General features: G+C 30.3%; 1 protein-coding gene across 2 annotated transcripts in view; it reads left to right on the top strand.

Annotated features, from left to right (window-relative positions):
• The window catches only part of LOC124428831 (cadherin-87A), a 155,160-nt gene that overhangs the window by 83,048 nt on the left and 57,093 nt on the right, over positions 1-15,019 (top strand). For both annotated transcript variants that reach the window (XM_046973369.1, XM_046973368.1), the window contains one exon: positions 2,502-2,557. In XM_046973369.1, the coding sequence (XP_046829325.1) occupies positions 2,502-2,557 (56 nt within the window). The remainder of the gene's footprint in view (positions 1-2,501; positions 2,558-15,019) is intronic.

Below are 15,019 nucleotides of genomic sequence, written 5' to 3'. Positions count from 1 at the left end.
CATTATTAATCGGTTCGTTCTTCGTTAGATATTTGTCATTACTTTCCCATGAAAAGGGAGATTTATCATATCGATTAAATCGAAAAAAAAAAGAAAGAAAAAAAAAACAAGTTTTTAACTAAGGACTCTCTTATCCTATTTGATAAGAATCGATTTTTATTTTCTCTTTAATTTTTAAATTTCTCAATGTAGATATAGAGTCGTTACGTGATAATAATAATTGACGATATTTATCATTGTCTCTGTTAATAATTTATCGAAGGTAATATTCTTCTTCTTTTTTCCTTCTTTTTTCCTTTTTTTCTTTTTTTTTTTTTTTTTTTGTTGAATTAGTAAACAAGTGAAACAATTGATGAATTAATTATTGATAACGAATATAGTCATTATTATAAATAATAAATAATCAGTATATATGTATAAAGAGAAAGAGAGAGAGAGAGAGAGAGTCTCGATTGATTGTAAAACTGCAAGCCTAACTTATAAAATTACAAGCTTTAAAATTACGAATTTAAAAAAGGATCATGAAATAAATCAATCAATTTAAAAAAAAATTATCTACGGTCTTTTATATAGAGATCTGTTCGAACATATTCATTTTTTTTTCCCCTTTGCTTCACGTTATTAATTTACGAAGAAATAAAATTGAACGAATAAAGTAAGATTCCCGTAATCTCTTTGTTTGAGAACGTCACAGCGTCTATTTGCAATTCGTTAGTAAATTTTCAAATTGCACGTCTCTTTTTATACGTAATTAATGTTCGACCAAATCATTTTTCATTTTTCATTGCTTTTTTTCTTCCCCCGTTCTTCTTTCTCCTTTCTCTCTCTCTCTCTCTTTTTTTTTCTTTGTTTTTTTTTTCTTATTCTTTTTTTTTTTTTCTTTTTTCTTCTTCTTCCTTTATCTATCGTTATTCATTAAAACAGATAATAAAGATACTTTCTACCGAATATTACGTTTCAATTCGATTTTAACATATTTCAAAATGTAATATAATATTTAAAATAAATCTTACATACATAGACGGATATAATAGATAGATGCGTACAATTATTATCATTTGTTCGAATTGAAGAATAAATGATTATTATTCGACGTGTATATTGATATTCTATATTAAATTGTTATATTAATAAATTAATCATCATTATCGTCGTAATCATTGTTATCATTATTATCATTGTTATTATTGTTATAGTAATGATGATTTAAGTACGTATTAAGGGATAACAATGTTTGTGCTTAATTAACTGAGAGAGAGGACGAGCGAAGAAGATACAGGAATGTTACGTTGAAGTTTAACGATGCTAAAGGATAACCTGTGTGTAACGGTGTGTGTATGTGTGTATATATATCTGTTGTGTTTGTTGTATGTATGTGTATATCTGTTGTGTGTGTTTGTTGTATGTATGTGTCTATCTGTTGTGTGTGTTTGTTGTATGTATGTGTCTATCTGTTGTGTGTGTTTGTTGTATGCATGTGTATATCTGTTGTGTGTGTTTGTTGTATGCATGTGTATATCTGTTGTGTGTGTTTGTTGTATGTATGTGTCTATCTGTTGTGTGTGTTTGTTGTATGTATGTGTCTATCTGTTGTGTGTGTTTGTTGTATGTAGGTGTATATCTGTTGTGTGTGTGTGTGTCTGTGTATGAGAGAGAGATAGAGAGGCACGTGTACCGGCATTTCCGGTTTCGCGATAGGAGCTTTATCGTTCTGGATGCTCTGTCAACTTGACGAAGGGAGAACAATAGGAAGGATAAAATCGAGCCTGCAGATTCGACGGCAAAATACTGATATTCAACGTACACGTCATTTCTCCCAACGTCACTCAGAAAAATCCAATACAGGCGTCGTTATGCGTGATATTAGTAATAAGCTCGAACAAAAGCGTTTTAGATCGATTAGACAAATTTCTTAGATAATTATAATTATCTAATCAATCAATCGTATAATACGTTAAGGATATCTTTCATCAAGTTTTTTTTTTTTTTAATTTTATTTATTTAAATTAACAATTTTACCTTTAAATATCTTTTGATTTTATTTATTTAGGTTAACAATTTTACGAGCTAAGCTTTATTGCTTTGAAGAGATTTGAAGAAAATAGAAAAGAAAGAGAAGAGATAATATTTGCCATTAAAAAGATAAGTCGATAGAGTAATCGATTTTCTAATATCGTCATAGGAACTTTTGAATCAACCTATATATTTAGGTGTGTGTATATATATGTGTGTGTGTGTGTGTGTGTATGTATGCGTAAGTACACGTGAGTCGACGATTATTAAAGCGATCTAAAGGCAATTCAAAATTTCGAAAAATTTTGTTGACAGACGCTGTAGACAAAAGTTTTTTAAATTATGGAAAATAATACAAAAAAAAAAAAAAAAAAAAAAAACCAGAAGAAAATGCTAGATAATCAGATTGATCTGAACGATCTAAATGAATATATTATTCGTGAATTGTACATTATTTAATTTGTTTCTTTCTCTATTTTTTATTACAGGTTTTCAAGGACTCGAGGGGCTATCCTTATAATCTTCTTATTGATTTCTTCGAGCGGTAAGTCTAATCTAAATTTTTATTATATCCTTATTCAATTAACATATCCAACGAGAATCAATCAACGAAGTAACGATCGATAGTTTTATTTGTTCATTTCTAGATACGAATATTAATAATGAAATTCTAACATGGGATATCTATTATTTTTCTATTAATTCTCCAATTTACGAATAGAAGATCGAACTCTTGTCGTGTCTTATTCTACGAATGGATTCAAACGATCGGAATGGAGAAACGTTTAAATATTTTCCCGTCGTCGTGAACGAACTAGGACAACGGGATAAAGTGTTCGAACAACCGATAGTTTCTCTCTCTCTCTCTCTCTCTCTCTCTCTCTTTTTTTTTCCATGTGAATGTGTAAGAGATAGAGGAAGAAAGATAGAGAGAGATAAAGATAGATAGATAGATAGAGAATAGGGAACAGAGATAGAAAAGGACAACTAGTAAGACGATGGAAAGAGTTTCCTTTTTCCGGCGATGGAAACAGGAAGCTTCTACTGAAACATCTCTTTCTCTATCTCTCTCTCTCTCTCTCTCTTACACCTTCTTTCTGACTATTTTCTTCTTTATCTAACTTTCTGAATGATGAAACGTTGAGTATAAGCGTGAAATATATATATATATAAGAAACGTTTGCCTCGTTCTTTGCAAATACTTTTCTAGAGACATAGAAGTAAAGGAGAGAGAGAGAGAGAGAGAGAGAGAGAGAGAGAGAGAGAGAGAGAGAGAGAGAGAAAATCTAATCTTCGTAGACGGAGGGTAGAAGTGCTTAAGTAAATAAAGCTGGAACTTAGAGAAATGTAAATGTAGTTGGCGCGACAAGTAATATCGAAAAACGTAGCCATATTCCTTCTTATCGTTTTTCCGATATATAACTATATGTAGATATATATATATCTGTGTGTGTGTGTATGTGTATGTAGAACGTTTTAGATACTTACATATCTAAGTTGGTTTAATATCGTACTTATCGCATGTAGAATTTTAATATTGAATAAAGTATATGTATTATGGCAAATATCTTAAGGCAAAAGAAAAAAAAGTATTTTATTAAGGCATGAATAGTATTAAGACGTATCAGATAGGATAATACATAAAGTTTTCGCATATAATTCAATTCAATGCAATTCTATTGTTTAATGATTTATTTTGAAATTTTTCCTTTTTCTTTTTCTTTCTTTTTCTCTTTCTCTTTTTTTTCTTTTCTTTTCTTTTCTATTCTTTTCTTTTCTTTTCTTTTCTTTTCTTTTTTCTTTTCTCATCGAATCAGAGATAAAGAATTAGAGGGGGAATAAAATAGGTATTCTATGATTTTATGATTGCGAATGATCGAAAATAAAATGGAAAAAGACAAGAAAAAGGAAAAAAAAAAAAAAAGAAAAAGAAGAAAAAAAAAAGCAAAGAAGGAAAGATTTTAATAATCTTCTCTCTCTCTCTCTCTCTCTCTCTCTCTCTTACTCTCTCTCTCTCTCTCTCTTACTCTCTCTCTCTCTCTCTCTCTCTCTCTCTATAGCTCTTCTATACATTCACACGAGATTTCCCTAGATTTCAGGAGCCCGTTAAATACGGCACCATCGAGACAGAGCAACGAGTTTCCGATAATGCCGGATGCAGCCGAGCGTATTACGGGATAATGCGTCCCTCGCTCAATAATACGGCGACTATTCGCTTCTCCGTTCGATCACGTACGATCACGTCTAAAACGAGTCCCTGTTCTTTTCTTCCACGCACTCACCAACTACTACATCACCAACACCACCAACACCAACCACCACCATCTTCACCATCACCTTCTTTTTTATACCACCCTTATTCAACGGTATCCATTTCCGTTTTCCTTCCCTTCTTCTCTTCATTTCCTTTTTCTATTCTTCTTTCTGTCTCTTTCTATCTCGTTATCGCATTCGATATCTATTCCTTTCAAATCATTTTCAAATTCTTACGTCACTATAGTATAGCAACATATATATATATATATTAGATAGTCGATACGATTGCCTCGACATTAAGCTCTCTGTCTCTCTCTCTGTCTCTCTCTCTCTCTCTCTCTCTCTCTCTCTCTCTCTCTCTCTCTCTCTCTCTCTGTCTCTCTCTCTCCTTCTCAGATCATTTCAACTGAAATGTACATGGATCGTTAGTTAGTAGTTCGAACTTATATACATACATATGTATCTATATGTATGTATATATTTATATACGTATGGATAGATAGATCTAATAGGTACATGTGTTTATACATATGTAACATCTTCCTGTTATGTAGGGAGAGTGTGTATGCTCATGTTAACCATAAGAGAAACTATTTCGACGTATTCACCATCCATCCATCCATCCATGAAATTTCATTAATGAAGAAACTCTATAATATATGAATTATTTTCTCGTTGTGTGAAATATTCTATTATTCGATTATATTTCTTAACGTATGTACATAAATAAGCATCCATGATTTATCTTTTTCAATGGCATTTATAAAACAATTTATTTTCATATATCGTAATATAGTAATTGTTTTTGCAAGCAAATTAATATAAAAGAAGGAAAGGAGAATAATAAATAAGACGAAGGAAAAAAAAATATATATTTATATATATATATATATATATATATATATATATATATATATATTAGGTGGACCGGAAAGTAATATCGCTTTCTTAAATTAAATTCAAACGAATAAATTTATAACAATTTTTAACAATTTTTAACAATCAAATATCAACATGCGCCAGAAACGACATTACTTTACGGTCCACCTAATATATCAATGAAAAATATAATATTATGTTTAATTTTATTAATTATACTATTATATTTCATTATATTTTTTATATATTATTATTTATTATATTTTATTATTAATTATTAATTATATTTTATTATTTTAGGATAATGTTTTAGATCGCGCGTAATCTTGAATTTGTCATTCATAATCAATTTATTACTATGTACGTTTTATTGCTTATTTCTTTGTTTACATTCTCTGTCTCTCTCTCTCTCTCTCTCTCTCTCTCTCTCTCTCTCTCTCTCTCTCTCTCTCTCTCTCTCTCTCTCTCTCGTATTTTCTCTCTTTCTCTTTCTTTCTCAATCGAAGTACCGAAAAACGATCGTCGCTTTCGTAATGTTGTCGTTAAATAGAGAGATGTTTAGAAAAAACTTGTAGTATGTACGACGCTAGGTCGAAAAACATTAAAGGTTGTTTATTCACAAGCTCGTAGAGGATGAAGTTCTAACATTGTCGCTCGTCAGTCGATTCGTGTTCGTCGTATAGAGAAGACATTAGAAAGAATGTAACGAAGGAACTAATTACTGGAACAATTCTTCCTTGTGGCTACATACATGTAAGATTGTGTGCGTGTATGCGTGTGTTTCTGTGTGTGTTTATGTGTTTGTGTATGTGTCTGTGTCTGTGTACGCTAAGAGAAACGCGATAAAAGTAGCGGTTTTCGTGGTCTCTTAGTATAACCACTTTAACGTTCAACATTTTCATTCTTCTTCTTCTTCTTTTTTTTTTTTTTTACTTCGTTTTCCTTTTCTTTTTTTTCTTTCATTTTCATTTACTTTTTTTCTTTTTTCTTTTTTTTTTTTTTAATTATACCACCCGATTCGAGATATTATGGACGATTTGAATTAGAATTTTTTCTCTGTCTTCTTTTTTTTTTTTTCATTCTTTCTTTTTCGAAATATTTTTTTTTATCAAACGGCTCGAGTAGAAATATTATGGATATCTCGGTTCTGTTAGATATAATGGAATTATAAATTATTATTATTATTACCTCTAATTACGTAATTATTTCAATGAGGTCCGATGTAGCTTTCATTTTTTTTTCTTACTTTCTCTATTTTTTTTTTTTTTATAGGATTTAGAAATGTACGAAAAGCGTACAGGTAATACGACATATTTATTTTTAAGAGAATTATTTAGAAAAAAAAAACTATATATATATAAGTTTATAATTGTAAGTTCTAATTTTATATATACATTCAACATAAATCTCGTATATTGTGAAAAAGATGATTTAGAAAATGTTAGAGAGAGAGAGAGAGAGAGAGAAAGAGAGAGAGAGATTAGAAAAATAAATTAAAAGTTTATCGTCGTTGTATTTTTTAATACGTACATACATAGATTATAATATTTTTTTATTAAGGTGAGAAAGAGCAAACGGCTGTCATAAAAATTATTTCATTTAAGAAGTTTAAGAAGTTTCGAGTGATATGTTTTTATAGGTCACCCATATCTTTCCCCACTATTTCTATCCTTTTTAAAGAAAAATACGTCAATCAAATTTGATGAATTTTCTTGAAAGGGGGACTAAAGATTTTCGTTTCATTTTTGAAATATCGCGAGAAGAAGACGCGATTCGAGAAAATCGAAGTCAAAGAAACATACGTTTTATTCTCCCTTCTTTCTTTTCTTTTTCTTTTTCTTTTTTTCTTCTTTCTTCTCCCTTTTTCGAAATTTTTGTTTTCAACCCTTTGCTATATCAAAGTCGATTTTACAATCACGAGGAATACTCTACTGTTCTAATAGCTTTTCTTTCTCTCTCTCTCTCTCTTTCTTTTCTCTATCTTTTTTTAGACGAATTTGAAGATCAAAGGAAAGAGAAAAAGAGAGAGAGAGAGAGAGAGAGGGAGGAAGAAAGAAAGATTCTTGGAAAGCGTCCTAACTTTTACTTTCGTAATTTCCGACTTCGATACTCGACTTTTCTACTTTCAACGTTAAAAGAAAAACATTTGGATCTTTGAAAATGTAATATAAAGAGATAGATAGATAGAGATAGATAGATAGATAGAGAGAGAGAGAGAGAGAGAGAGAGAGAGAGAGATGAAATGGATGAAAAGAAAATTTTGTAAATTCAAATTAGGTACAACTAGAGGGGGATGTTCTATAGAGAAACATTTTAAAATCTCATTTATCTACATTATTAGAATTATTTATGATTTTTATTTTATTACTTTATATCGATATATAAATAATATCGAATCTCTCTTATATAATATTATAAAATTATAATTTAATGTATATATTAGTATATAAAATATATAACATTCTCTCATAGAAATATATATATATATATACATATATACATATAAGTATATAAGCTATTATAAAAGAGAATTGCGTATTAATTATAAATTATATCAGGAGTGATTTTTCTTTTCTTTTTTTTTTTTTTCTTTTTTTTTTTCTTTTTTTTTTTTTTCTTTATTCTTTTTTCTTCACGTAATATAATTAATCATTAGCTCGTGAAAATATTATGTATTAAAAGAAAGGGAATTTTGTAGAGGATTAAAAAAGAAAAAGAAGAAAAAAAAAAAAAAAGAAAAAAAAAACATAATCGTTGTAATATAACCTACGATAAATTTAGAGAGGATAGACTGGTAAAGGTTAGAACGTTAAGATTTTCACGGTAGAAAGTCGCTAAACTGAATAATTAGGTTTATTATCGGTAGCTGGGCGTATATTTCTGGATACACTCGGTGGAAAGGATTTACGTTAAGCCTTTAGTGCGCGTAAGCTCCCGCAGGATAAAGATGAGGAAGAGGAAAATGGACGACTGAAAGTGAATGAATGAGAAAGAGACAGAGACAGAGAGAGAGAGAGAGAGAGAGAGAGAGAGAGAGAGAGATAGAAGGAGAGAAAGAGAGAAAGAGAGAGAACTAGAGTGGTGGGTCTTAGTTTCCATCGAGGTCATTCTCGACGACAAATGGTTATTTATTCGCCGTGGTTTCGAGTTAATCCACGAGAACCTACCTTCATTTTCTACACGTCTATGTTTCTATACTTTATCTTTCTCTCTCTCTCTCTCTCTCTCTCTCTCTCTCTCTCTCTCTCTCTCTCTCTCTCTCTCTCTCTCTCTCTGTTTCTCTTTCTCTATTTAACTATATTACATAGATATATTCGAATTTATTTGCTAAAACGTTTTAGAAAAAAGATTTACGATGAAACGTTCCGATAAATAATTAAAACATTTTGTTACTAACTTCTGTATTATCATTTTAATGTATTTTTTTTTTTTTTTTTTTTTTTTACGTATTTCATTTTGTTCGTTCGTATGAGAGAATAATTGATTTCTTTTTTTTTCTTCCTTTTTTCTGCCTTTTTAATTAATTTTTTTCAACAATAATTTCTTATCAGTTTACACGGATTATTGATATTTAAAATTTTTATTTATGAATAGATAGTTATTTATTAATGAATAAATTGTTTGTAGAAATTAAAATAATTCGATATATATATATCGAACACAATCAATAATTTCTAATCAATGTACAGCTGATTAATTATATCTATTTGATTGATACACGCAGATCGTATGTTTCGAAAGGAAAAAAAAAAAAAAAAACAAGAAAATAATCCAATAGAATTTATCCAAATCAAATATTCAATTAATTTTTAATCTCTTAATAAATAGACATTAAAATCGAATTAATAAATAAATCAGATATTTAAACAAAATAAAGAAGGAGAGAAAAAAGGAAAACAGTAAGAAAAGAAAGAAAAAAAAAAAAAAAAGAAAAGAATGGCCGACAGAAAAATGAAATTGATTCGATACACGATTTTGAAATCAATATATATATTCAATCACTTGTCATTTCATTTTAAAATCGAATAAATAAATATATAAATAGATAAGTATTACGAACGTAACGAGAATGAAATGTAAAGAGGAGGAGGAGGAGGAATAAAAAGAAGAGGCATATGAAAAAAAAAAAAAAAAAAAGAAAAAGAAGAAAAAAGGACAGCATTATGTATAAAGGGAAAGAAAGAAAGAAAGAAAAAAAAACGAAAACAAAAAAGAAAAAAGTAAAGAAAGATAAAGAAGGAAGGTAAAAGCGAAATATAAACAACAATGTGGTCGGTGATGGTGGCCGTCTACGACGACATTTCGTAGACGGCTCGATAACGACATTCTCTTTCTCTCTTTCTCACTGTCTCTTTGTCTCTCTTTACGTGGTTTGGCAAGAGTAAAGAGGAGGTAATTATCCACAGCAGCCGAGGACCTTTATCTCGCACGCCACAGACGCGCGACTATTTCCGACGTTTCACCGTCCCTTTTATGACGCTTCGTGGGTGGTCCAGGCTACTGTCGTATCTCTTCTTCTTCCTCTTCCTCTTCTTCTTCTTCTTCTTCTTCTTCTTGTTTTTTTTTTTTGTTCTTCTTCTTCTTCTCGAATCAATTCGATTGTTTTTGACAACGCGAAGCAGTTTCCAAAACTATATTTATATATAGATATTACATATTTATCATTTGATCAGATCTAACACTTTATTTTAATTTTCTTACAATACCATTGACATTATTATTATTTACTTTATATCCGAATTTTTTTTCCTTTTTGTTTTTGTTTTTTTGTTTTTTTTTTTTTTTTTTCTTTTTCTTTTTTTTCGTCTTCTTTTTTTTTTTCTTTCTTTTTTTTTTTTTTTTTTTTTTTTAATTCCATACATCACATACAATTTCGTTTTACTTTAAAATGTTACTTTGAAATTATTTTTCATGATTTATTTTAAGAAACAGTTCGTATTACGAATGGTTACATTGAAATTATTTTGTCTTATTAACATTGTAAAAAAAAAAAGTTTGATATAAAAGTTAACATCGTTTTTCTTTTATAAGTTTGATTTAAAAATTATTACATTTGACATCGTTTAATTATTTATTTATTTACTAGGTACGATTAAAAAATTTATTCAAATATATTTCTAATACGTTCGAAATAGTATTATCTAGGATAAATTTAATATTATTATTCGTAAAATTATAATTGTCGATTATATATTAATTATCTTTAATATTATTCATTCCAGATATAGTTGTCCTTTTAATAGCTTAAAAAAAAACAAAAAAAAAAACAAAAAAAAAACAAAAAAAAAACAAAAAAAAACCAATCATTTCGTAAACGATGGATATACTTTCTATTAACCTTGGGTGATCTAAAAAGAAAATAGAAAAGAAAAAATGGAATTGGTATAATGCGGCGGCGTGTTCATGTTAGAAACTTATCTATCCCATTGTTAGAGAATAAAAAGGGACGATTTAAAAGTAGTCCTTTTTATATACCCAAGAGTTATCGATTTCAAAGAAATCGAGAGAGACAGAGACAGAGACAGAGACAGAGAGATAGAGAGAGAGAGAGAGAGAGAGAGAGAGAGAGAGAGAGAGAGAGAGAGAGAGAGAGAGAGAGAGAGGCAGACAGTCTGATGAAATCCGAGAAATCCTTCTTTCGAGGAGATGTTTTAAGAGAATGATAAAAGACAGAGAAAAGGGTATAAAAATAAAAAAATGTAGAAGAAGGAAAAGGAAGAGTAGAAGAAGGAGAATACTGTCAGACAAGGATGAAGATAGTGGAAGATGCGAAAGGGGTTACGGCTTAAGTGATGTTCGAAACGGAATCGCGTTGATCGTCTCGGCAGGACGATTTTGCCGGTCGAAAGCACCGCAAGCTCTATTCGTCGCCTTTACCAGCTAAACCGAGAGAGAGAGAGAGAGAGAGAGAGAGAGAGAGAGAGAGAGAGAGAGAGAGAGAGATAGGATGTTCTAGCTCCGTTCATTGAAAGCGCCGTTGAAAAGAGCCAATATTCCGCTCGGCTGCGCCATGCAGAGTTCGATTCATCGGGGAATTCAATTAGCGCCAGTTGCCGGAAACCTCAAGTAATTTGCGCCCAGCATCTCTCTCTCTCTCTCTCTCTCTCTCTATCTCTCTCTGTATCTGCAGGTATGTCTATCTATCTCTATCCTTCTTCCTGTCTCTCTCTCTTTCTCTCTTTCTCTCTCTCTCTCTCTCTTTCTCTATCTTTCTTCCTGTCTCTCTCCCTCTCTTTCTCTCTCTCTTTCTCTCTCCTCTATCCTTCTTCCTGTCTCTCTATCTCTCTCTCTTTCTCTTCGTGTTCTGTCCTCGAATAGTCCTATCTCTATCTTTCATTTTATCGTCCTTTCTCTTTTTCTCTCTCTCTCTCTCTCTCTACGATATTTCCAAGCTTCTTTGCCCTTCCTCCTGATTCTCCACTTATATTAATCGAAATGTGTTATCTTTTTTTCTACTTTGTTTTTCTTTCTTTTTCTTCCTTCTCCTTTCTTTCTTTTTTCTTCTTTTTTTTTTTTTTTTTTTTTTTTTTTTTCTTTTCATCAATTGTTATGCGAATAATATATATTTCTTTTTTTTTCTCTCCCTCTTAATTCAAATCGAAACGCGAGAACTTGAGGATTGATTTGTATAATAGATTTATTATTTATGATTTGTTTTCAATTATTTTACTGAATCGATCGATCGATCACATCTTTTAAATTGTTTTTTTTTTTTTTTTTTTTTTTCCAATGTTTTTTGTGTTGTTTTCTTTTTTCTTTTTTATTTTATTTTATTTGATTTTATTTTATTTTATTTTCTTCGTTTTTTCTCTCTTACTATCATTTCATTATCATATCCATTTTGAATTGGCTATTGAGAATAATTTGTTTGATAACAATTTATAATCGCGTACGAAAGAATTTCGATCTTATCAACAAAGAAACAAAAAAGAAAAAAAAAAAAACCAAAAGAGAACAAAACAAAACAAGAACAAAAATAAAAAAGAAAAAAAAGGAAAAATAAAAAGTAAAAATAAAAAAGAATTGATCGTACGGAAAAGATTTTTCTAAAGTACGTGTCTATTCGAAGTGTATCAAGGATTTTCACAAGAGAACTTGTCTAGATACTTCAGACGAAATAAACTCGACGTGTTGGTTGAAAAACAGAAAGAGAGAGAGGGAGAGAGAGAGATAGAGAGAGAAAGAGAGAGAGAGAGAAAGAGAAAGAGAAAGAGAAAGAGTGAGAAAGCAAGAGAACGTGAAAGAACGTGAGAGCAACGAAAGTGTGAGAAAGAGAAAAAGAAAGAGAGAAAGAGAGAGAGAGAGAGAGAGAGAGAGAGAGAGAGAGAGAGAGAGAATGTTTGCGATAACAGCAAAGGAGGAAATGAAGTTAGGGAATTTATGAGTCGATTTATTTTTCGAACAGAGGCCAAAACGCACAAGTTATCGAGCCAAGCAACGTTAAAAAGTTATATTCCCTTTCTCTCTCTTTCTCTCTTTTTCTCTCTCTCTCTCTTTCTCTTTCAGGACGTGATTTTTATCAGGAAGGTGAATTAATGTATTGTATACTTAAGGAGAGAGCCCAGGAGGAGGGTCCATTGTTCTCCTGCGAAAATTGTGACGCCGTTTAACGCATTGTTCGCGGTGGGTGGTCACCTCCTCGCTCTTTTCATTCCACCAGAATAGATTACATTGCGTTGGTGTGAAAAAAAAAAAGAAAAGAAAATAAAAAAAAAAAGAAAGAAGGAGACAGAAGAGAGGAGAAAAGAAAGAAAGAAAGAAAGAAAGAAAGAAAGAAAGAAAGAGGTAATAAAAGAGGAGAGGAGAGGAAAAAAAAATAAATTTACGTCGTTATCGTCCCTCTAGTAACTTTTAGTTAAAAAAAACGGGACCATTTCAACGGAGGGGAAAAAAAAACAAAAAAACAAAAAAAAAATAAAAAAAAAAGAAGAGATTCGAGTACTATAATTATCCGAATAAAAAGTATTTCGTAATATTATTAATAATAATATATAATTATTTATTGTTGTTATTGTTGTTATTATTATTATTATTATTATTATTATTATTATTATTATTATTATTATTATTAATTCTAAAAAGATAGGTGAAAAGTATTTGATAAATATATATTCAGATCATCGAATTCAAGTTGGGGATTCTGGTCTCTCTCTCTAGTGGGAAAGGTGCTTTCGAATGGATGGACAACGTATAATTGTTTGCATGCTATATACGTCGACCATTACTCTGAATAGTATATATCTATATACATAGCTTATATACTCTCGAGGAAAACCGATTGACCGTATAACCATCGTTTGCTAGAAGATCCTAGTACGTGCTTACTCTTGTGTATTAATGCACGCACTTGTGTATGAATATACTCAAATATATATTATATATTATATATATATATATATATATATATATATATATATATACTTTTTTTCTCTGTTTCTCTTATCATGAAAATTTATATATAATAATTTTGCAGTTAGTTTTGTTATTCGTTCGTTTATAAATAGAAAGGAGGAAAATGAATGTATTATTTAAAAAGAATGCCGTCCAATTTTATGAATCGTTTTATCGATTGAATCATAAAATACGAAAATGCATTTACCTTCATGTGTTTGTATGTATGTATGTACGTATATATATATATATATATATATATATATATATATGTATTTGTGTGTGTGTGTGTGTGTGTGTGTGTGTGTGTGTGCGCGTATGTGCGTGTGTATGTGTGTGTGTAATGTATGAAGTGCGAATTTTATAAGCTTTTCAATCGGATAATGAAATGAAATGAAATGAGAAAAGAAAAAAGAGAGAGAGAGAGAGAGAGAGAGAGAGAGAGAGAGAGAGAGAGAGAGGAAGAGTGGGAGAGGGAATAAGAGAGAAAATAAAATAGTTCGAGTATGGTTATTGAATCTTTTGAAGGAAAAATAGGTAAGATGTTAAAATGACAGGCAGCTGCACCTGCACCTTCTTCGAAGATATTTATGCACCGAGTTACGTACACACTTCACCCCTCTCCTCTCTCTCTCTCTCTTTTTTTCTCTTTCTCACTCTTGCTCACGTTATGAAAGGTACACCCAAGAGGATTGTATTCTTGGTGCTTCGGGTGAGACGTAATATAGGGAGGAATTTAATAATCCCTTAGCTAAGGACTCCCAAGTCGTACGTAATATCCTGGAAACATATCCTTCTTTTTTTCCTTATCTTTCATTTTTGCTTTTTTCCCTTTTCTTTTTTTTTTTTTTTTTTTTTCGAACGAACGATATAATATCCCGACGTGTGAACGATCATCAATGATAAATCATTGGTGATAGATCGTTGGAAATTTTCTCATTCATTATTAATCGAGGTTAATTGATTAAATTATTTATTTATTTATTTATTTATTTATTTATTTATTCGATAGATCATTACAAATCTTTCATCCTTTAATTATTATATTATATGGTTTCATTTCAATTTTTTTTATTCATTTTTTCTTTTGGGTTTTCTTTTTTATTGGGTTGGCAACTAAGTCGTTGCGGTGACCAAATCCGCAATCACTTAGTTGCCAACGCCATATTGTCTTGGCAACTAAGTCGTTGCGGTTACTAAATCCGCAATCACTTAGTTGCCAACGCAAATCCGCAATCACTTAGTTGCCAACGCAAATCCGCAATCAATTAGTTGCCAACCTAATATTATTATTTTTTTTTTGTTTTTTTTTTTTTTTTTTTTTTCCTTCGAGATCATGCAACAGATACTTCGAGATCATACTATAGTATACTAAATTTATTCAAAATCAAATTTTATTCTTGACTATAGAGCCAATTCTTATTTTTTTTCTCCCTTTTTTCCTTTTCTTCTTCTTCTTCTTCTTCTTCTTCTTCTTCTT

Source organism: Vespa crabro, chromosome 13 (assembly GCF_910589235.1).
Source record: "Vespa crabro chromosome 13, iyVesCrab1.2, whole genome shotgun sequence".
NCBI lineage: Eukaryota > Metazoa > Arthropoda > Insecta > Hymenoptera > Vespidae > Vespa > Vespa crabro.
The sequence above is the reverse complement of the archived record's forward strand: the minus strand, read 5'-3'. Positions and strand labels throughout refer to the sequence as shown.